Source organism: Salvelinus alpinus, chromosome 4 (assembly GCF_045679555.1).
Source record: "Salvelinus alpinus chromosome 4, SLU_Salpinus.1, whole genome shotgun sequence".
Classification (NCBI taxonomy): domain Eukaryota; kingdom Metazoa; phylum Chordata; class Actinopteri; order Salmoniformes; family Salmonidae; genus Salvelinus; species Salvelinus alpinus.
Window position 1 is genome coordinate 84913166 of NC_092089.1, and position 23909 is coordinate 84937074.

Sequence of the window (23909 nt, forward strand, 5' to 3'; positions counted from 1 at the left end):
AAAACTTAACGGTTTGCGCGTTCCTCTTGTATACCTCTGCCCAGGCGTTGCTGATACATGCCAGATCTTACAACGTCTGAATAGTTATTTTACGTATTAGCTGACCACTACATGCAATTGGTTGATGCATGCAACGTTTGAGCGGCTGAACGCGACCGGTATCTGTACGCGTGGTACTGTCATCCAGTGATATTCATAATTTTGCTGTGGAATACAATTTATTTTCAGAGTATGTGTGAATTTGATACATTTTGATTGCCATTTTTATAACAAACAATCTTGAAAACAGGTTGAACACAAATTCAAAACCAATTGCTTTTTCTTTAACTGTATTACAATGAAAACATTACTTTAAACTAAGGTTACAATAACCAAGATTTTATCATAACATCAGTCATCAAGTCAAACAACCTTGACACTTGTTACTAAAACAATGGAGCATTATCTTTCTACTTCAGTAAAAGAATAAAGGATAAAACCAAAACCCATAAAATATATACAATTCTATTCTTGTTAAATTCTTAACAGAAAATCTAATATTCACTATCAACAGCATGTATTCTTCCAACTTCACTTAATAAAAGCGACGTCTGGTATCTTGCCTTCAATCTGAGGGAGACGGAGGGGAGAAAAACAACATTTAGTTGGACCAAGTGAAAAACTCAGAATATGCATGTATTTAATCAAACTTTTATTAGACAGTTGATTCATGATACTTTACTTTTAATTGTGTGAAGATCTGTGCAGCTTTGTTGAAATCCCACTCATTGTCCTGAAGACACCTGACACAGAGAGAACGTCACAGTGAATGTTTCTGCACCAAACATCGACCTTTAGAATTTGACCTTTAACATTGACCTTCTGTCAAACAAGCACACACAAGGTGTGTTCGAGCAGTAACAACGCTAACACAGCCGACTGTAGAGGAAAGTCAACAAGTGACGATGAGGGAGGTGCATCTATGACAGCCGAAAGTCGGACACTGTTGTGGTTTACCTACAGCAAGGCTCCGTGCAACATGTTTCCATTTTTTACAAAAGTTTATCTTTGTAATGTCAAAATAAACATGTCTCCAACCTTCCAATTTTCAAGCCGTGATACAATTGAGACATGGATTGTGTATGTGTGCCATTCAGAGGGAGAAGGGGTAAGACAAAATACTTAAGTGCCTTTGAGGTATGGTAGTAGGTGCCAGGGTTTTTCACTCAACATTTTCCCGTATGCATCAAGAAATGGTCCACCACCCAAAGAACATCCAGCCAACTTGATACAACTGTGGGAAGCATTGGAGTCAACATGGGCCAGCACCCGTGGAATGCTTGACACCTTGTAGTGTCCATGCCGCAATGAATTGAGGCTGTTGCGGGTAAAAGGGGGTGCAACTCAATACTAGGAAGGTGTTCCTAATGTTTCGTACACTCCGTGTATTCATGGGTTGCACCTCCGTCACTCGGTCGCGTTATGCCATTGTTATGAATGTTCTCAAGCCGCCCTCTATCAGCGGCGCCATAGTGGTGCCCTAAAGTGGTGATAAGCCCAGTCATTCTGGACGGAGGCTAACTACTGTTGTCTAAATTACACTATAGTGCCTGGAAATACAATGACATTGCTAAAGTTGTGAAATATTTGGTAGGAAACAACTTTGCCAGGATTATAACGTCATCAAATTTACTTTAGACAGATGGCAATGATGTCATTAGCTAGCAAAATTCGTCAAAAATAGCTAGCAGTGCTAACGTTAGCTAGCTAAAATCCAGTGGCCTCCCCTCAATCTTAGCTAACGTTATACAACAGATAGTACAATGAGACATATTTCACTGGATGTATAAATGTGAAGCATCCACTTGGCGTTTCCACTCACTACCAAATATGGTAGAGGAAGTCCACTGGCGGGCAGTGGGAGAAGATGGAACGAGATAGATTTTGGCTGACATTCGTCATTTTCTCATGTATGAAACATTTGATCTCAATACAGTTGTCTGTTCCCCAAAGTCGAATCTGTTATGAACAGAGTGGACTAAAGTTTGTAGACTTGACCCTTTGCAAAACTTTTTTACATTTTAAATCGCGTTGTTTAGGAATGCAAAGGCGAATTGAGTTACTGCACACACACACACACACTTCAGAGTAGTCGTTCCCTAATGAAAATATGCAGATGATGCTAGAATGCGTCAATAGGATGTCGCTAGCTCGTGCTTGGCACTGCCCCCTCCTTGTTCTGCCCACTATGGCTCATTTGTTCTCATTGGAAACGACAGACTGTGGTTTATCTTGGATTAGTTATACAAATCTTTGGTTATAGTGCATCTAAAGTCAATCTGGTGAAATCAAAATGATGACAAAAGGTTTTCCTACTAATTGTTTGCCTCCTTTCGAATGTCATTGTATTTCCAAGCCACTGTAATGCACTTTTGATCATCTTCATCAGCGCTCATTGACGATGCATTGAGTAGAATGCTCAGTCAGGCATCAGTTCAAAACGAACATTCAAAACAATAGTGACAACATGCAACCCATGAATAGGAAGTAGAAAATACAATGGCAGAAGTACAAATTAATTGAGGTAGCTATGTACTGTACATATAGGTAGGGGTCAAGTGACTAGACAACAGGATAGACAAGACAGTAACAGAAGCGTATGTGTGTATGTGTGTGTACCGTCAGCATGCATGTGTGTGGGCTTATGTAGTGTGTATGTTGGAGTGTCAGTCTAAGTATATAAGAGTGTGTGGGTAGAGTCCAGTGTGTGTGCATAGTCAGTTCAAGAGAGGGTAAATGCAGGTAGTCCGAGTAGACATTTGATTAGCTAATTAGCAGTCTTGTTTTGAAGTTTCATGGCTTGGGGGTAAAAGGTGCTTAGGGTTGTTCACCGCTTGCTGTGTGGTAGCAGAGAGAACAGTCTGTGGCTGGAGTCAGATTTTTTGGGTGCTTTCCTGACACCGCCTGGTATAGAGGTCCTGGAACGGCAGGGAGCTCGGCCTCAGTGATGTACTGGGCCGTACGCACTACCCACTGTAACTCTGTAGATGCTAAGAGGCTGACTACACTGCTCGCGTCGCGTGAGCGAGCATTGCAAAATCAATTTAGAAATGATTCAATTATTGCATCCACTGCTTGCGCGCACCAACGAGCGTCTGCATTGCCAAGGGCTAAAATAGAAGTCAGTTCTATTTCTGACGCAGGTTGCGCTGCAAGTCCTGCCTCTCCCACCTCCTCATTGGTTTATAGAAGCAGGTACCCACGTGCCATCTCCTCATTGGTTATACCCACGTGGGTGACTGAAAGACCAACGAGGTCAGTGACGGTAATGCACCTAATTTATGAAAGTTGCCAATCGCAATATAAAAAGTCAAGAGAAGAAAAAGCCTAGGAGAGATGACTAGAAACGATTCGGTTGACCGTTTTATGTGTGGATTAATTGTCGGAGTAGAGGACCTTGTGCATTTCAGGTAAAATAACAACTCAATGTTTATATCCCAGGACAAATTAGCTAGCAACAGCAAGCTAGCTAAATAGGACAAATTAACTAGCAAGTGGAAGCTAGCTAGCTAAATTGCCATACATGTTTAATGCTTTTCGGTTTGGGTTCCGTGTAAGCGTTGCCATACCAAGCAGTGATGCAGCCAGTCAAGATGCTCTCAATGTTGCAGCTGTATACCTTTGAGGATCCGAGGGCCCATGCCAAATCTTTTCAGCCTCCTGAGGTAGAAGAGACATTGTTGTGCCCTCTAAGATGACTGTGTTGGTGTGTTTGGACTAGGGATGCACAATATATCGGTGAACATATCGGCTGATTTTAGCTAAAAATGCCAACATCAGTATCAGCCGATGTCTAGTTTAACGCCCGATGTGCAAAACTGATGTCAAAGTTGACGTGCATACCTATATAACAAAGGTACATGACGTGATGATGCCACGTAAAATTTTGCGCTATACGTGCAACACAGCATTACTAAACTAGCTCACAATGTCTGCTGTGTGGATCGAGCAGTCAACAAGTCAAGCAGGCATTTGAAAGAGTAACAACATTTCAGCGAGACAACTCAAAGGCAAAATCCATTAAAGCCAAGATAATGGAATTCATTGCCCTTGACAATCAACCGTTCTCTGTCGTGGTGATGTTGGCTTTCGCCGACTGGTCGAGCACCGGTTAACACTACCGAGTGCACTATTTTTCCGATGTTGCCCTACCGGAGTTACACAGTAATAGCATCACTGCTATTAGCTTCACAACATACATACTATGGAATGCCGTTTGGGTCTTTGCGTGTCAAAAAAGAAACAGTAGCACTGTCAAATCTGTACAAAAAAGTCAGCAAGCAAGCAAACACCAGCCACGAACGTTTACAATACTGCGTTGGTAATAAAGCATAATTTGTTCGACCGCAACTTCTGGGGTAGCTAGCTTTAGCTTGGTACCTGGCTAGCACCAATACAATCAGCCTGAAAACAATGATCAGTAAAAACTGCAGTCATTTTCATTATTCTTTGCAATGATTACGGAATCCTTGTGAGTAAGTATTAGCTAGGTTGCCAATTGTTGTTCGCATATTGAAAATAAATAGCTACTCAGCTACTTAACCCTGTTGCCCAAAGCTAACGTTATAAGCAGCTGGCAAGTGAGGTTCGACCGGACCGGGTTATGTGTAAGGATTAGGCACAATAGTGGATTTTGCGTATGTCATTGACAGTGATGCAAATGAATACAAATAGTAGAATTATGCCATACTTTTATTTTGAAGGCTAACCGCAAAATCCACTATTGAGGCTAATCCTTATTGTGGCTAGCTTCACATAGATGGGTCCGACCACCATTAATCAAACAAGAACTGTCTTATAAATTAGGGTTATTTTAGATGATGACACCTAGCTATATAGTTAGCTAGCTAACTATATAGCTACTGAAACAGATGTCGTTTTGCTATGTTTTTGGGGAAGAACATTGCTTACATCCATGAGCTAGCTAGCTTTTTTTTTATGACCAGTACTGTAGGTGCGCAAGACAACTTTACCAGCATCATAGCATATGCATCGATGAATCGTTGTGACATATGAAATACGAGTGAGTGTAATCAATGTGTAATAACTACGTAAAAAATTGATGAACACGTTCAATTATTATGTAACATGCAGTTATATTCAGGTTCTGATTGATCAACAAGCTTATTTGACACGTCAAATAGTGTTAAATAGTATATTTTTTGACACACAAAGACCCAAACGGCATTCCATAGAAATCCTGGTTAAGAATGAAACGACTGAACAAATGAACAACGAAACATCACAGCAAGTAAGTGAAAGAAATAGGTTTGATTATGTTTTACTGGTAATGGGGACATACGTAAACGCCAACAAAATAACTTTTTGGTCAGTGTGGTGTGTGTAACCTTTATTTAACCAGGCAAGTCAGTTAAGAAAAATATATTTTTTTACAATGACGACCTAACCCGGACTACGCTGGGGCAATTGTGCGCCGCCCTATGGGACGCCCAATCACGGCCGGATGTGATACAGCCTGGATTCGAACCAGGGACTATAGTGAACCCTCTTGCACGGAGATGCAGTACCTTAGACAGCTGCGTCCGTGTGTGTGTTAATAATTTAGCTGTACTAGAATACTTAAAATGCAGCTAAAATTTTAAATATTGGTTATCGGTATCATTTTTTTTGGCAAGGAAAATATTGGATATCGGTATCGGCCAAAAATGTCATATCAGTGCATCACTAGTTTGGACCATGATAGATCTTTAGTGATGTGGACACAGAGGAACTTGAAGCACTCAAACCGCTCCACTACAGCCCCGTCACGTGCTCGGCCCTCCGTATCCTGTAGTCTGCGATCAGCTCCTTTGTTTTACTGCCGTTGAGGGAGAGGTTGTTGTCCTGCCACCACACTGCCAGGTCACTGAACTCCTCCCTATAGGCTGTCTCATTGTCGTCGCTGATCAGGCCTTAATGATGGTGTTGGAGTCGTGCGTGGGTGAATAGAGAGTACAGGAGGGGACAAAGCACGCACCCCTGAGGGGCCCCCGTGTTGAGGGTCAGCTTGGCGGATGTGTTGCTGCCTACACTCACCACCTTGTGGCGGCCTGTCAGGAAGTCCAGGATCCAGTTGCAGAGGAAGTTTTTAGTACCAGGAACCTTAGCTTAGTGATGAGCATTGAGGGCACTATGGTGTTGAACACTGAGCTGTAGTCAATGAACAGCATTCTCACGAAGGTGTTCCTTTTGTCCAGGTGGGAGAGGGCAGTGTGGAATGTAGTAGAGATTGTGTCATCTGTGGATCTGTTAGGACGGTATGCGAATTGGAGAGGGTCCAGGGGGTCTGGGATGATGGTGTTGATGTGAGCCATGACCAGCCTTTCAAAGTATTTCATGGCTAGATATTTGAGTGCTACAGGGTGATAGTCATTTAGACAGGTTACCTTGGCGTTCTTGGGCACAGAGACTATGGTGGTCTGCTTGAAACATGAACAGTGCCTTCAAAGTATTCATACCCCTTGACTTATTCCACATTTTGTTGTGTTACAGCCTGAATTCAAAATGGATTTAAAAAATATATATATTCTCACCCATCTACACACAAGACCCCATAATGACAGTGAAATGGTTTTTAGAAATGTTTGCAAATTTATTACATTCAAAAATCGAATTTACATAAGTATTCACACCCGAGTCAATACTTGTAGAAGAACCTTTGGCAGCGATTACAGCTGCGAGTCTTTTTGGGTAAGTCTCTAAGAGCTTTGCACACCTGGATTGTACAATATTTGCCCATTATTATTAAAAATTATTCAAGCTCTGTCAAGTTGATTATTGCTAGACAGCCATTTTAAAAAGTCTTGCCCTATTTTAAGACAATTTAAGTCAAAACTGTAACTAGACAACTCAAGAAGATTCAGTGTCATCTTGGTAAGCAACTCCAGTGTAGATTTGGCCCTGTGTTTTAGGTTATTGTACTGCTGAAAGGTGAATTTGTCTCCCAGTCTGTTGGAAAACAGGCTGAACCAGGTTTTCCTCTAGGATTTTGCCTTTGCTTATAGCTGTATTCCGTTTCTTTTTATCCTAAAAAAACTCCCTAGTCTTTGCCGATGACAAGCATACCCATAACATGATGCAACCACCATCATACTTGAAAATATGAAGAGTGGTACTCAGTGATGCGTTCTGTTGGATTTGCCCCAAACATAACGCTTTGTATTCAGGACAAAAAGTGAATTTCTTTGCCACATTTTTTGCAGTATTACTTATGTGCTTTGTTGCAAACAGGATGCATGTTTTGGAATATTTTTGTGCAGGCTTCCTTATTTTCACTCTGTCATTTAGGTTAGTATTGTGGAGTAACTGCAATGTTGTTGATCCATCCTCAGTTATCATATCACAACCATTAAACTCTAACTGTTTTAAAATCCCTAGTGGCCTCATGGTGAAATCCCTGAGGAGTTTCCTTCCTCTCCGGCAACTGAGTTATGAAGGACGCCTGTATCTTTGTAGTGACTGGGTGTATTGATACACCTTCCAAAGCCTAATAATAATTCACCATGTTAAAAGGGACAGGATGCTTTTTTATTTTTACCCATCTACCAATAGGTGCCCTTTTTACGAGGCATTGGAAAACCTCTCTGTTCTTTGTGGTTGAATCTGTGTTTGATATTCACTCAGGGGCCTAACAGATAACTGTATGTGTGGGGTACAGAGATGAGGTAGGGATTCAAAAATCATGTAAAACACTATTATTGAACACAGTCCATGCAACTTATTATGTAACTTGTTAAGCACATTTTTACTCCTGAAAAAAAAAATGTAACATGTAAAGTGTTGGTCCCATGTCATGAGCTGAAATAAAAGATCCCAGAATTGTTCCATACACACAAAAAGGGAATTTCTCAACAACAAAAAATGTACAACCCTGTTAGTGAACATTTCTACTTTGCCAAGATAATCCATCCACCTGACAGGTGTGGCATATCAAGAAGCTGACTAAACAGCATGATCATTACACAGGTGCACCTTGTGCTGGAGACAATAAAAGGCCACTAAAATGTGCAGTTGTCGTCACACAACACAAAGTCACAGATGTCTCATGTTTCCGGGAGCATGCAATTGGCATGCTGACTGCAGGAATGTCCACCAGAGCTGTTGCCAGATGAATAAATGTTCATTTCTCTACCATAAGCCACCTAAAACGTATATATATATTTTTAGAGAGAATTTGGCAGTATGTCCAACCGGCCTCACAACCGCAGACCACGTGTATGGAATCATGTGGGTGAGCGGTTTTCTGATAAACCTTGTGAACAGAGTGGTTCATGTATGGGCAGGCATAAGCTACGAACACAATTGCATTTTATCGATGGCAATTTGCATGCACAGAGATTTCGTAACGAGATCCTCAGGCCCATTGTTGTGTCATTCATCCGCCGTCTACCCCTCATGTTTCAGCATGATAATGCACAGCGACATGTCACCCATTGAGCATGTTTGAGATACTCTGGCCCACCAATATCCAGCAACTTTGCACAGCCATTGAAGAAGAGTGGAACAACATTCCACAGGCCAGAATCAACATCCTGATCAACTCTATGAGAAGGAGATGTGTCATGCTGCATGAGGAAAATGGTGGTCACCCCAGATACTGACTAGTTGTTTTCTGATCCACGCCCCTACTGTTTTTAAGGTAACTGTGACCAACAGATGCATATCTGTATTCCCAGTCATGTGAAATCCATAGATTAGAGCCTAATGAATATATTTCAATTGACTGATTTCCTTATATGAACTGTAACTCAGTAAAAGTTTTGAAAATGTTGCATGTTACTGCACTGTTGGTTAAAGGCTTGTAAGTAAGCATTTCACGGTAAGGTCTACACTTGCTGTATTCGGCGCATAATACAAATAAAGTTTGATTTGATGTTGCATTTATATTTTTGTATAGTATATTTAGGCTTGCCATAAAAAGGGTTGAATCAAGGCAGTTCAGCTTTTCATTTAGAATTAATTTGTAAAAAATTCCAAAAACATAACTCTACTTTGACATTATGGATTATTGTGTTTAGGCCAGTGACAAAAAAATCTCTATTTAATCCATTTTAAATTCAGTCTGCAACACAACAACATTTTGAAAAATTCAAGTGGTGCGAATACTTTCTGAAGGCACTAGGGACGATGTTGTCGATGCACTTATTAATGAAGCCAGTGACTGATGTGGTAAACTCCTCAATGACATCGGAGGAATCACGGATCATATTCTAGTCTATGCTAGCAAAATAGTCCTGTAGCTTAGCATCCGCTTCATCGGACCACTTCAGAATTGAGCGTGTCACTGGTACTTCCTGTTTAAGTTTTTGCTTGTAAGCAGGAATCAGGAGGATCAATTGTCAGATTTGCCAAATGGAGGGGGAGGGAGCGCTTTGTATGAGTCTGTGTGTTGAGTAAAGGTGATCTAGATTTAATTTACTCTCCTCTGTAGTTTCATCAGGAGAGCGCCTCAAAATATCACAATTTGTACATATCCACTGTATGAATAATAACATTTGAATTGTGGAAAAGGTGGTTCCTGTTTCCGTCACGTCTCGGGTACCGTTCGCATGTGTCAAACAAAAACACCCTAATGATTGGTTGACAAATAGTACCTCCCAGTAGCCAGGCGACGGCTGCATGGTGCAACCGGTGAGAAGCAACTGCAGCGACTTTATAAAAAACTGCATGACCTTTGATCACATGTTTTTTATGAAGGTCATGTAGTTGACATGTAGACAGAAGTCGGACAATTTTTATCCCCATAATGCAACACACTTTGAAAGGAGGTGACCAATGACTTAGCAAAACTGATCCGCTTGAACATGCCCACAAACTTACTTCTGCGACCACTCAAGGTTCATGCCAGACTTGAGGGAGAAGGCAGAGAGCATCTCCTGCTGGGGGGCGGTGAGGGTGGGCACTGGGCTGCTGGAGGGAGTGGGGGCGGAAGCAGCGAACGCATGCTGGATCTCCTCCGTTGTAGCGATGCGCACAAATAGCTCGTCATTCACTATGCATAGACTGGAGAGGGAGAAACAGAAGACAAATAGTTTGAAACATTCTTTCAATTAATCCCCCCCGATTTCTTTAATTTAGGACCAGTTGGCCTGTTACATTTTTTTTATAACTGATGCCAATATTTATTAATATTGTTGACCATTGTTTTTGTATATCATATATCATATAATATATCGTTTTAGCATTCTTCAGCACAGACAGTCTTATAAGAGATTTTTAAAACCAAGATCAGGTGAACGAGGGACCTCAGAATTACCCAGAAATTCCTGCAGGAACTGCGATGAAGACCCGAGAGAAGGCCCTAACCGCGTCTTGAGATTTACCATCAACTTCTTTGAACATGCCGCTGACCGTAAAGGACAGTAACATGGTCTAAAAAAGAGAAAATTCAAGGTTTTGAAAAATAAAACCCCCATGAACAGAAGAACTGATGATAGTATTGAGAATGCTACACTAACTATCAATCAGATATTGCCTAACCGTGTAAGTGTTGACGTCTACATTGAAGGAGGCCGTGTCATGCTGAGTTTTAGGCAGCTCGTTGAGCAACGCCACCACGTTCAGCCGTGTGTGCTTCAGTAGGCGGAACCGTGTTGCTGTGGGGAGCAGATTCCAGAGGGAAGCATTTAGAAAATGCCACACATTATTACAGAAATACAACAGACAAATCTGTTGATGACAGACTTGTTAATTGTCTTAAATATTTGGAAGACTCACATGGATCTTTGAGTCGCTTTATGTTACGGCTGTCTTTATGGTACTCTCTCAAACTACACCTATAATGAAAAATATACAAATAAATATTTAATTCTGAACTCCCATGAGCCAGACATTCAAATGGAGAAATGTGTGTGTGTGAGACCTGTTTGGGTTTTGACTGGAGGGCAAGCTGAGTGAGAAGGAGGCACCATCATGGTAGGCATCTAGAAGAGGCTGTCTGTTCCCAGAGTCATATACACTGTAGTACCTGTCATAGAAAAGTTAAAACACTGTAGTAGCGCCATAGAAAAGTTATAACACTAATATCTGCCATAGAGGTCATAACACTATAATAGCTGTCAGAGGTCATACACACTGGGTGTTTCTCAATATGCATACTACCGTGCTCCACACACTCATGCATCCGAGAGCATTCTCCGACCACGTTCTCTTGAGTACGTTCTTATGAGGACGAGTGTGGAGAATGCATAAAACATTACATTTGAGAAGAACTCGCACTCCCCCTGTATTACCTCACGCGTCACCTCCCCATTCACTGAACCTTCTTCCAGACAGGATAATGGCAACAAGAGACGAAACAAGATATACACAAAGCAAACGTTTTACTTCAGAATGATCAGCTAGATATGTGAATCTTAATAATCTAGCTAGCCAGATAGTTTGTATTTATTTGAATTTATGTATGTAGTTATACATTTAAATATTACAATATATTCATAACATTTCACAACATATTAAGTGTGTGCCCTTACACGGAACCCAAACCGGCTGCGCGCGTGTGTGCCATCGTGCATAAATGTATTTTGTCCCCCCACACCAAATGCGATAACGACACGCAGGTTAAAATACCAAAACAAACTCTGAACCAATTAATTAATTTGGGCACAGGTCGAAAAGCATTAAACATTTATGGCAATTTAGCTAGCTAGCTTGCACTTGCTAGCTAATTTGTCCTATTTAGCTAGCTTGCTGTTGCTAGCTAATTTGTCCTGGGATATAAACATTGAGTTGTTATTTTACCTGAAATCCCCAAGGTCCTCTACTCCGAAAATGAATCCAAACATAAAAAAGGTCAACCGAATCGTTTCTAGTCATCTCTCCTCCTAGGTCTTTTCTTCTCTTGACTTTATATTGTGAATGGCAACTTTCATAAATTAGGTGCATTACCGCCACTGACCTCGTTCGTCTTTCAGTCACCCACATGAGTATAACCAATGAGGAGATGGGAGAGGCAGGACTTGCAGTGCAATCTGCGTCACAAATAGAACTGACTTCTATTTTAGCCCTTGGCAACGCAGATGCTCGTTGGCGCACGCGAGCAGTGTGGGTGCAATGATTGAATAATATAGATTTCTAAATTTATTTTGCAACGCTCACGGTGTAGTCAGCCTGTTAGGCCTCTACTCTACCACCACATATCTATAAGACAAAATCCATGTGTACATGTGTGTATAGTGCGTATGTTATTGTGTGTTTGTATGCATGTGTCCATGTTTGTGTTGATTCACAGTCCCCACTGTTCCATAAGGTTTATTTCTGTTTTTATATCAAATTTTACTGCTTGCATGAGTTACTTGATGTGGAATAGAGTTCCATGTAGTCATGGCTCTATGTAGTACTTTGCGCCTCCCATAGTCTGTTCTGGACTTGGGGACTGTGAAGAGATCTCTGGTGGCATGTCTTGTGGGATATGCATGAGTTTCCGAGCTGTGTTCCAGTAGTTCAAACAGACAGCTAGGTGCATTCAACAACACCTCTCACAAATACAAGTAGTGATGAAATCAATCTCTCCTCTACTTTGAGCCAGGAGAGATTGACATGCATATTATTCATGTTAGCTCTCTTTGTATATCCAAGGGCCAGCCGTGCTGCCCTGTTCTGAGCCAATTGCAATTTTCCTGAGTCCCTCTTTGTGGCACCTGACCATAGAACTGAACAGTAGTCCAGGTGCGACAAAACTAGGGCCTGTAGGACCTGCCTTGTTGATAGTGCTGTTAAGAATGCAGAGCAGCGCTTTATTAAAGAGAGACTTCTCCCCATCCTAGCTACTGTTGTATCAATATGTTTTAACCATGACAGTTTACAATCCAGGGTTACTCCAAGCAGTTTAGTCTCCTCAACTTGCTCAATTTCCACATTATTCATTACAAGATTTATTTCAGGGGTTTAGGGTTTAGTGAATGATTTGTCCCAAATACAATGCTTTTAGTTTTTGAAATATTTAGGACTAACTCATTCCTTGTCACCCATTCTGAAACGAACTGCAGCTCTTTGTTAAGTGTTGCTGTCATTTCAGTCGCTGACGTGTAGTGTTGAGTCATCCGCATACATAGACACGCTGGCTTTACTCAAATGTCGTTAGTCAAGATTGAAAAAAGTAAAGGGGCCTAGACAGCTGCCCTGGGGAATTCCTGAATCCACCTGGATTTTGTTGGAGGCTTCCATTAAAGAACACCCTCTGTGTTCTACTAGACAGAACTCTTGATCTACAATATAGCAGGGGGTGTAAAGCCATAATGCATACGTTTTTCCAGCAACAGACTGATTGATAAATGTCAAAAGCCGCAATTCAGCCCCCCAATTTCTTTTTAGCATTTTCTCTCAGCCAATCAGTCATTTGTGTAAGTGCTGTGCTTGCTGAATGTCCTTCCCTATAAGTGTGCTGAAAAATAGCATTGTATCTGGTCAAACACCATTTTTCCCATAAGTTTACTAAGGGTTGGTAACAGGCTGATTGGTAGGCTATTTGAGCCATTAAAAGGGGCTTTACTATTTTAGGTAGGGGAATGACTTTTGCTTCCCTCCAGGCCTGAGGGCACACACTTCTAGTAGTCTTAAATTGAAGATATGGCAAATAGCAGTGGCAATATTGTCCGCTATTATCCTTATTATTATTATTATTTTCCACCCACGTTGTCAGACCCCGGTGGCTTGTCATTGTTGATAGACAACAATAGATTGTTCACTTCTTCCACACTCACTTTACGGAATTCAAAATTACAATGCTTGTCTTTCATAATTTGGTCAGATATACTTGGATGTGTAATGTCAGCGTTTGTTGCTGGCATGTCATGCTTAAGTTTGCTAATCTGGCCATTGAAAAAAAACATCAAAGTAGTTTGCAATATCAGTGGGTTTTGTGACGAATGAGCCATCTGATTCAATGAATGATGGAGCAGAGTTTGCCTTTTTGCCCAAGATTTCATTTAAGGTGCTCCGAAAGCTTTTTACTAGATTCATCTTTGTTTCATAGTGTAGATTCTTCTTCTTTTTATTCAGTTTAGCCACATGATTTCTCAATTTGCAGTACGTTTGCCAAATCGGTTGTACAGCCAGACCTATTTGCCACCTCTTTTGCCTCATTCCTCTCAACCATACAATTTTAAAATTCCTCATCAATCCACGGGGATTTAACGGGGATTTAACAGTTTTTACATTTTCTTAATGGGTGCGTGCATATCAGTAACTGGGATAAGCAATTTCATAAATATGTCAAGTGCAGCGTCTGGTTGCTCGTCATTACACACAATGGACCAACAAATTCTTCACATCAACAACATAGGAATCACTACAAAACTTATTGTATGACCTCTTATACAGTATATTAGGCCCAGCCTTTGGAACTTTGGTTTTCCTAGATATGGCTTCTATATTGTGATCACTATATCTGAGGGATTTGGATACTGCTTTCAAACAACTTTCTGCAGCATTAGTAAAGATATGATCAATACATGTTGATGATTTCATTCCTATACTGTTTTTAACTACCCTGGTAGGTTGGTTGCTAACCTGAACCAGTTTGCAGGCACTAGTTACAGTTTGAAGCTTTCTCTTGAGTGGGCAGCCTGATGAAAGCCAGTCAATATTTAAATCAATTAGATAAAAAATGTGTTAAACAGGCAAAAATTATTTAAAACTAATGTTATGCATGGTAGTGGTACATTTTTCTTGGGTAGCTACCAATTCTTTGGCTAGTTAGCTAGCCCTATTGACTTACTATGGACTTACCCATTCACTGAACCGTCTTCCAGCCATGACAATGGCAATAAAGACGAAACAAGACATACACAAAGCAACCTGTCACGCCCTGACCTTAGTTCCTTTGTTATGTCTCTATTTTGGTTTGGTCAGGGTGTGAGTTGGGGTGGGCATTCTATGGTTTTGTTCTATGTTTTATTTTCTATGTGTTTGGCCGTGTGTGGTTCTCAATCAGAGGCAGCTGTCTATCGTTGTCTCTGATTGAGAACCATACTTAGGTAGCCTCATCCCACCTGTGTTTTGTGGGTAGTTGTTTTCTGTTTTGTGTGTCTGCACCAGCCAGAACTGTTTCGGTCGTTATCTTTGTAATTTGTGTTACTTCAGTGTTCATTTAATTAATATGGACACGTACCACGCTGCACCTTGGTCCTCTCCTTCCAACAGCCGTTACACAACCATTTTACTTCATAACTATCAGCTAGCTATATGTGAATAGTAATAATGTATCTAACTAGATAGTTTAACAGGCAAAATGACCTCAAACAAATATTATGCAAGATAGATGTCAATTCTTCATGGCTAGCTAACAGAATTAGCTAGCCAGTTAGCCCTATTGACTTATTATGGTCTTGCGATCTACGGTACGTAGGCAGGTAAACATGCCAAAATGAAACACCATGTATTTATTAACGTATCAAGATCAAATATTGTAGTCAGGCAACATGTGATTTGTGAATAGGCAACACTTTCTCTCGCTTCTGCTCAAATAACGGTTGCCATTGATTTCCATAAATTTTGCGTACTTTTTTGACATGATCGGGTCATTTCTTTGCATAATTTCCGTTGAAGCTTGCGTTGATGCATGCTTCAAAATATGCACGTATGGAGTACGCCTTCGAGATGTGCCCCCGATGCTTCGTTTCGCATACTTTGATTTGGACTGCTTTGCTCAGAAGTATGCATTTCAAGAAGCACCCACTGTGTTACCTGTCTTAGAGGTGACAAATATATCCTTTATGAAGGAATATACTTGAATCTTGACAAAAGATATGTGAATACACTTACTGTTGCAGGAAATGCGAGATGAGGACCTTGATTTCTTCTGAACCGAAGTAGCTACCCTGGATTGGTCAAAGAAAAGAGCATGTGTCAGAATCAACCAAGCAAACAAACTGAATCAAGTGCACCTTTTTTTTATTCTGTGAACCAAAACGGACCAGACCTTGCAGGGGGGGGTAGTGGTGGGTGCTACCACTTCAAACACTATCGGCGGGGGGAGGTCATGACCATCCTACAGAACAACAACAGGAAATAAACAAACAAATCAAATGTAGTCAAAGATGGAGCGGATCAGAGAAGAAAAGAGAACATCTTACCAGTTTGAGTAGCCGGGGAAACCTCTCCCTGATAGCACTGGTGGCCATGTTCACCATGGAGAGGGAACAAGAACAGAGAAGTCACATCCCACCTCACACACCCACTCAACGTAATGGAGTCAATAGGGCCACCACATCCACTGGACTGCGGCATCCACCGGACTATGTCAGTGTTCCCATCTACCTACTAACTAACACACACAGCCAAACCCCCACAAAGCCTAACCCCCAGGCTCAGAGACTGACCTGATGTAGGTGAGCTGGTCCTTGAACTGGTCACACAGTGGGTTACGGTCCAACCATAGCTCAACCAGCTTCAAACCCTTCAACCTATCCAGCTCCTTCTCTGACTTCAACTGAGAGGAAGATGTAGAAAGAAAAAAGAGGAATGAGTGGGAAAAGGTTAAGCGAGTGAGCATATTCAGGGGCAAATCCTAATTTGTAATCTCCCATTGATATTAATGCATGACGTAGTAAAAATGTGATGTGGAAGTTAGGATTCGCCCCCCAAATGAATAGACAAGGTTAGAGATTAGGGTTAAGGGTCAGTCTCTTCTCTCACCTCATTGTGGGAGAGGTTGAGGATCTTCAGGTGTGGGGCCTTGCTTATCAGATCTGCCACATCTTCCAGTTTATACAGCTTGTTATTGCTCAAGTTCAGACACACCAGCTGAGATAAGAGGACAAGAGATCTACACATTTTAGCACTACACACTGAAACTGTATGGGTATAGATTGGTATTATTATACTATTACCTCAGGGATGTTTTCCTCAATGATCTTGACCACAGCATCCATAAAGGTCTTTCTGCTCAAGATCGCCCTGATGTTCTGAGACACCAAGTCTGAAACAGAGGTACATACATTTTAGACCAGGACAGAGGAAGATAGAAACAGTGGTTAGTTTGAATCTCCAGGTAGTATGGGGTGCTACCTGGGTCAGTACGGATGTTGTTCAGGTCCAGTGCTCGCTGGGAGCCATCAAAACGCTTGGCCATGCATTGCTGAGAGAGATATTACACAAGTTACTCATATTCATCTGTAAATATCCATCCATATTATTTTCCAACGTTCTCCATCGCTCCCCCCTCCCTCACCTTTACGTGCTCCATGTCTTCAGGCTTCAGTTGAGTGTTGAGGATGGCGGGAGGAGGACAGGGGTTCATCAGCACTATCACCTAGAGAGGAGAGGGGAGTGGAGGTGTGTGTATGGGGGGTGTAGAGGAAGCATAAACATTATTATAAATAAGTAGCAACTTCAAAAAATTATACTGTACAAAAATCTTTACGCAACATGCAACAATTTTACTGAGTTCATATCAATCAATAGAAATTAATAAATTAATTAGGCCCAAATCTATGGGTTTCACATGACTGGGCAGGGGCACAGCCATGGGGGGGTCTGGGAGGGCATAGGCCTACCCACTTGGGAGCCAGGCCCACCCACTGGGGAGCCAGGGACCAGTCAATCAGAATGAGTTTCTCCACAAAAGGGCTTTATTATAGACATAAATACTCTTCAGCACCCCACCCCCCTCAGACGATCCCGCAGGTGAAGAAGCCGGATGTGGAGGTCCTGGGCTGGCGTGGTCTGCAGTTGTGAGGCCGGTTGGACGTACTCCCTAATTCTCGAAAATGACGTTGGAGGCGACTTATGGTAGAGAAATTAACATCCAATTTTCTGGCAACAGCTCTGGTGGACATTCCTGCAGTTAGCATGCCAATTGCACGCTCCCTCAAAACTTGAGACATATGTAGCATTGTGTCGTGTGACAAAACTGCACATTTTAGAGTGGCCTTTTATTGTCTCCAGCACAAGGTGCACCTGTGTAAAGATCACGCTGTTTAATCAGCTTCTAGATATGCCATACCTGTCAGGTAGATGGATTATCCTGGCAAAGGAGAAATGCTCACTAACAGGGATGTAAACAAATATGTGCACAAAATTTAAGGGAAATAAGCTTTTTGTGCATATGGAAAATTTCTGGGATATTTTATTTCAGCTCATGAAACATGGCACCAACACTTTACATGTTGCGTTTATATTTTTGTTCAGTATATATTAACATTCAATCTGCAGCTCTTATCAAATAACATTGAACTGGGAGATCATGGTTTGAGGAATAGAAGGGATACACTTATAGCCAGGAGTATAGCCAACGGTTAGAATGCTGCTGTACCTTGTAGCCCTCAGTGTCTGTGATTTGGCGAGAGACTCTGCACAGTGCGTTGGCTGTGCAGGCATCCTCGAGGTAGAACTGGGCTTTATGGCCTTCAATCTGGTACTGAAAGGGATCGGGGGGGGGGGGGGGATAAACAATACTAATACTTAAATGCACTTGTAAATATTCTCAACATTTACTTCTATATTTTTTTGTACCTTTATTTATCTAGGCAAGTCAGTTAAGAACAAATTCTTATTTTCAATGACGGCCTAGGAACAGTGGGTTAACTGTCTTGTTCAGGGGCAGAACAACATATTTTTACCTTTTCAGCTCGGGGATTCGATCTTGCAACCTTTCGGGTTACAAGTCCAACGCTCTAACCACTAGGCTACCTGCCACCCCGGTTTAATAGACAAACAATAGACAGACATACATGTACTTGTATTGGTTTCAAAGCATACATTACACTCCTCTATTCCAGTGATCAGAAAAACAACATTTAACTCATCAGTCAAGTCCTATGATCATGGCTGGGCTGTCTGCCAGCAACTTACCTGAACAGGTGTGAAGGGTACGGAGCACAGGTTCTGTAAAGCCGTCAGCAGCCATTTCTTGTCGTATTTCCTCCCATAGGGAATCTGCCAGAGAGAGCAGTTAGTTGATTTAATTTGGATCTCTTTAAGTCCCCATTTGGACTAATCTTCCAAGAGTCCTTAAACATTAAAATACAATTTATAATACAAACACATTTTCACATAACACACTATTACAAACATACATAATATACTAACATAATCACCCAATAAATACTCAATCTAAAAAATATTGATTCTTCATCTACTATAGTCCCACAACATTTCTATGTATTATATTTAAATCGTTTTAAAATAATGTTTAAATGTATATATTGAAAGGTTTTTAGTTTGCTCAGTTAATTTATTCAATTTCTTTATTGCTCTAAATCGAATTGTTATGTTATGTTATTTTTCCTATTTCTCTTTTCTGTCTGGGTAACGCATAGATGGTGAACAATCTATTCCTAGTATTTACGGAATGTCTGTCTCTTACCAACTGAATACCGTTGTGAATAGAACTTGGCCGTTTTAAATGATGTATATTATGAAATAAAATAAGCATGTTTTTTTAAATGATCTTGTCGATTGATGACCAACCAAGAACACTGCGCATGACTGCAACAGAAGAACCATATCTCCACCTTAAAACAATCCTTGCTGCTTTGTTCTGTGCATTCTGCAGCCTCCTAACTTCACTTGATGATGCATTTCCCCAGACCACAGAACAGTAGTTCACCTGACTCTCAATTAATGCTTGTGTTATTTGCTGAAGAATTTTTCCTGGTAAATATTTAGCTATCCTTCTGATTATGCATGCTGTTTTAATATTATTAATTTTTTTACATAGATTAGTTATTTGAGACGACCATGATAAGCAGTTGTCTAGCTGCACTCCCAATAGTTTGGTTTCTGCCACTTCTTCAATTTGTACTCCTCCCATACTTAATTGTATCCTATGCTGTTTTGGCCTTTTCCTAGTTGAACAGACCAACATAACTTTGGTTTTCTTGGTGTTTAAAACAAGTTTGATTTGGCAAACCCACTCCCTGATATTCTCTAAATCTCCTTGTAAAGCTTGCTGTACCTGTTGAACCGATTGTCTTGCTGCATAAATTGTAGTATCATCTGCAAATATAGTAGCTTGAGTTTCAGCTAAGGCATAGGGAAGGTCGTTGGTATATATTAAATAAAGAAGTGGTATATATTAAATAAAGAAGTTGAATATAAAATAGTTTATCATAATGAAATAGATACTTGTCATGCTCTTTGTTAACTTCTTTGTGGTAGGGGGCAGTATTTTCACGTCCGGATGAAAAGCGTGCCGAGTAAACTGCCTGCTACTCAGGCCCAGATCCTAGGATATGCATATTATTAGTATATTTGGATAGAAAACACTCTGAAGTTTCTAAAACTGTTTGAATGATGTCTGTGAGTATAACAGAACTCATATGGCAGGCAAAAACCTGAGAAAAAATCCAACAAGGAAGTGGGAAATCTGAGGTTGGTAGGTTTTCAACTCTTTGCTTATCCAAGATACAGTGGAAATGGGGTCATGTTGCATGTCCTAAGGCTTCCACTAGATGTCAACAGTCTATAGAACCTTGTTTGATGCTTCTACTGTGAAGTGGGGCCGAATGAGAGGGGAATGAGTCAGAGGTCTGGCAGAATGCTTTGAGCTCGTGACGCTCGTTCACGTGAGAGCGAGCTCTGTTTTATTTGCTTTTCTGAAGACAAAGGAATTCTCCGGTTGGAATATTATTGAAGATTTATGTTAAAAACATCCTAATGATTGATTCTATACATCGTTTGACATGTTTCTACGGACTGTAATGGAACGTTTTGGACTTTTCGTCCGTACTTTCCGCTGGACTTTCACGCGTGTCGTGAGTTTAGATTGTGTACTGAACGTGCGAACAACAAGGAGGAATTTGGACATAAATGATGGACATTATCGAACAAAACAAACATTTATTGTGGAACTGGGATTCCTGGGAGTGCCTTCTGATGAAGATCATCAAAGGTAAGTGAATATTTATAATGCTATTTCTGACTTATGTTGACTCCAACATGGCGGATATCTCTTTGGGTTGATTTGTCATCTTAGCGCCGTACTCAGATTATTGCATGGTTTGCTTTTTCCGTAAAGTTCTTTTGAAATTTGACTCAGCGGTTGCATTAAGGAGAAGTGGATCTAAAATTCAATGTGTAACACTTGTATTTTCATCAACATTTATGATGACTATTTCTGTAAATTGTTGTGGCTCTCTGCAAAATCACCGGATGTTTTGGAACTACTGAACATAACGCGCCAATGTAAACTGAGATTTTTGGATATAAATATGAACTTTAGCGAACTTAACATACATGTATTGTGTAACATGAAGTCCTATGAGTGTCATCTGATGAAGATCATCAAAGGTTAGTGATTAATTTTGTCTATATTTCTGCTTTTTGTGACTCCTCTCTTTGGCTGGAAAAATGGCTGTGTTTTTCTGTGGATAGGCTCTCACCTAACATAATCGTTTGGTTTGCTTTCGTCGTAAAGCCTATTTGAAATCGGACACTGTGGCTGGATTAACAAGAAGTGTATCTTTAAAATGGTGTAAAATACATGTATGTTTGAGGAATTTTAATTGTGGGATTTCTGTTGTTTTGAATTTGGCGCCCTGCAGTTTCACTGGCTGTTGACGAGGTGAGACGCTACCATCCCACATACCCTAGAGAGGTTAAAGATACTCACAATCATCTTGTACCAACTGCTCTTGTCTTTTCCTCCTCCGCCTCCTTCTCTTCCTCCTCCACCTCCTCCTCCTCTGTAGCACCCAGCTCCTCTTCTGTCTCGGTCAAATTGTCCATCGCTTCTCCGATTCGGCCACCTGTACGGGTTGCTAAAGGGGTCAGAGTGCACAGTGTTACCTGACAAAGAATCATCTCACACATATGTTTATTTATAGACAGTAACAGAAAATCTTATCGCTGCCATGTAACAGTTGTAGTATGCAATCTCACTCACAATCTGCGGTGAGAGCTGCCATCCTGTGGGCTCCCGCTGTTCATAGTTACGTCTACATAGTTATCTTCGAACCGGACCCGAGGTCCCGGTCCAGGGCCCCTGAACCCACCCATTTGGCCCCCTCGAGGCCTCTGCTTCCTGGCCGGACCCCTAAAGGAGCCCCGACTCATACACCCCCCCCGGAACTGAGGGCCCACGACTCTGTTGTCATGCTCTGGGGGAGGGAGAGAGAGAGAGTGGATGGATGGATCATCATAAACAACCTCGTACGGGCAATCTTCTGGTATGAATATCTGTTTAAGGTGACTAAAGTAGCTCCAAATATTTTGTGATAAATGGCACAAATACTTCTGAATCTGCATTTAAAATATTGAGCATGCCTCAGTCTGGCCAACTGACCAACGGTCACCAGTGTTGCAAAATTTGTACCTATATTTAGCAAGTTTTCAGACCCCTACAGATACTTTTACTGGTAAAGGCTAGCGACAAATTCAGCTACTTTTCAGGCTGCCTTTTGTGAATTTTGACACTGATGATTTCTATGGTTTTCATAGCATTTAGCGAATTTTCCAACTTAATTTAGCAGCAAACGAGATTGATTCAAGTTGTCTGTGCAACAGCAGTCACCGCAATGGAGCACACACAGGCAGAGAAGCACAAGGGGAGGGGGTGTGCGGTGGGCAAAAAAATGTCTGCTGCAGCAAGGCAGTGGGCAAAACATAATTTACTGACAAATCAAGGAGGCAATCGCGATTCTCACTAAAAAATAATTGCCAACACTGTATAGGTAGCCAGGTGTGCTTGGGGTTGTTTCTGAATCGGGATGTGGCCTAAAAAGCCTGTGTCACACGTCGGTCACAGAAAACGTAAAAGACTGTCCTGTCCCCATATGCCAATAGCCTCACTTATTTGTTTACACTTCGGCGTTTTACCTCCTGGTAGCTTGCCTTTGCGCGTGACATCTCTCTGGACGACAACTCCCTCCTGATCTAGGCAGAGGAGGAAAACAACTGTTTAGAAGCAGATTTGAAGCCTTGTTCCAGGGTAACTTACCACTGTAGAACCGGCCACCGTCCGCCATACTCCACTGTCAGTGTCAGATACAAAACACAACCCTGGGTGACAGTACATCAAGCGCTGCGACTATAGGCTACTTCAGACGAACATAAATCAAAACGAGTGAAAAATAGAAATTTAAAAATATAGAACTCTGTTCCAAAACGTGAAGTTAATATGGTTATAAATTGTGTCCCACTGCATTGCTCTATGGAAATATAGCTAATGTCCTGCACTTTAACAGAGACGTAAACACTGCGGTTTAGAACTACATATACCATGGTCACTAGCTTCCGGGACGCGCGCAATTGCATTTGCCAGCGCAGAGCCCACCGCAGTGGTACGAGGGTCATGGCTAGAAGGGATCCCGATTTTGTCAAATTAACGTCAAAAGTACAAAAAAAAAAAGCATTTATCCTAACTATAATCATAGCCCTTCTCTTATCTGCAGCGTAAATTATCCTGACCTGCTACGAAAAGTCAAATAAGACGTTACTAGTAATTTGATTACAGCGGAATCCCATGACCTGGTACGAGTGGAATCCATTTGAAGGGAGCTGTTTTCAACCTGACAGTTCAGGCAAACGTAATAAAAATGTATTTAAATACCCATTACATTGGTTGACTAAACTATTAAACACAGAGGTTGCCTTAAAAAGACTTGCTAGCGAAAGCTAACGTTAGCTAGCTAATTAGCCATACCTTGGTCAAATCGGACACGTGCGACCACAGCCAGGTTGGGGTACCATTTTCGGAAGGTCATCTTGAGTCTCGCAAAGTTACCGAGTACTGTCACCAAATTATCTGAACAAATGCTATTTATTTTATAGACATGGGTTGCTGGTTAACTTCACTTGTGCAGTTTAAAAGCTCGCTAGCTAGCAAATTGGAGAAACTTCAACGTTGCTCTGGTGATGCATCATTTGGCAGTGCAAATCAATTATTTACCACATCTAAACAATGCTTGATCAAAACTAAATATTAGTCA

At 41.2% G+C, this 23909-nt stretch overlaps 1 protein-coding gene across 4 annotated transcripts; it reads right to left on the reverse strand.

The window, feature by feature from the left end:
* Positions 1-199: 199 nt before the first annotated feature.
* LOC139574620 (nuclear RNA export factor 1-like) lies at positions 200-23822 on the reverse strand. Of its 4 annotated transcripts, none has more exons than XM_071399358.1 (21): positions 23624-23822; positions 22798-22854; positions 21866-22079; positions 21593-21740; positions 18832-18915; positions 18293-18397; positions 17210-17290; positions 17047-17116; positions 16869-16957; positions 16675-16782; positions 16359-16468; positions 16113-16149; positions 15959-16027; positions 15802-15857; positions 10901-11005; positions 10756-10814; positions 10519-10634; positions 10295-10410; positions 9859-10041; positions 722-782; positions 200-609 (listed from the first exon to the last, which is right to left on the reverse strand). In XM_071399358.1, the coding sequence occupies exons 1-21, from the start codon at positions 23682-23684 to the stop codon at positions 571-573; spliced, it is 1968 nt and encodes a 655-aa protein (XP_071255459.1). In that variant the 5' UTR covers positions 23685-23822; the 3' UTR covers positions 200-570. The 4 variants fall into 4 exon arrangements, with proteins under 4 accessions (XP_071255459.1, XP_071255460.1, XP_071255462.1 ...); XM_071399359.1 differs by lacking the exon at positions 23624-23822 and adding an exon at positions 22919-23200; XM_071399361.1 differs by lacking the exon at positions 18293-18397.
* Between the last annotated feature and the right edge of the window lie 87 nt (positions 23823-23909).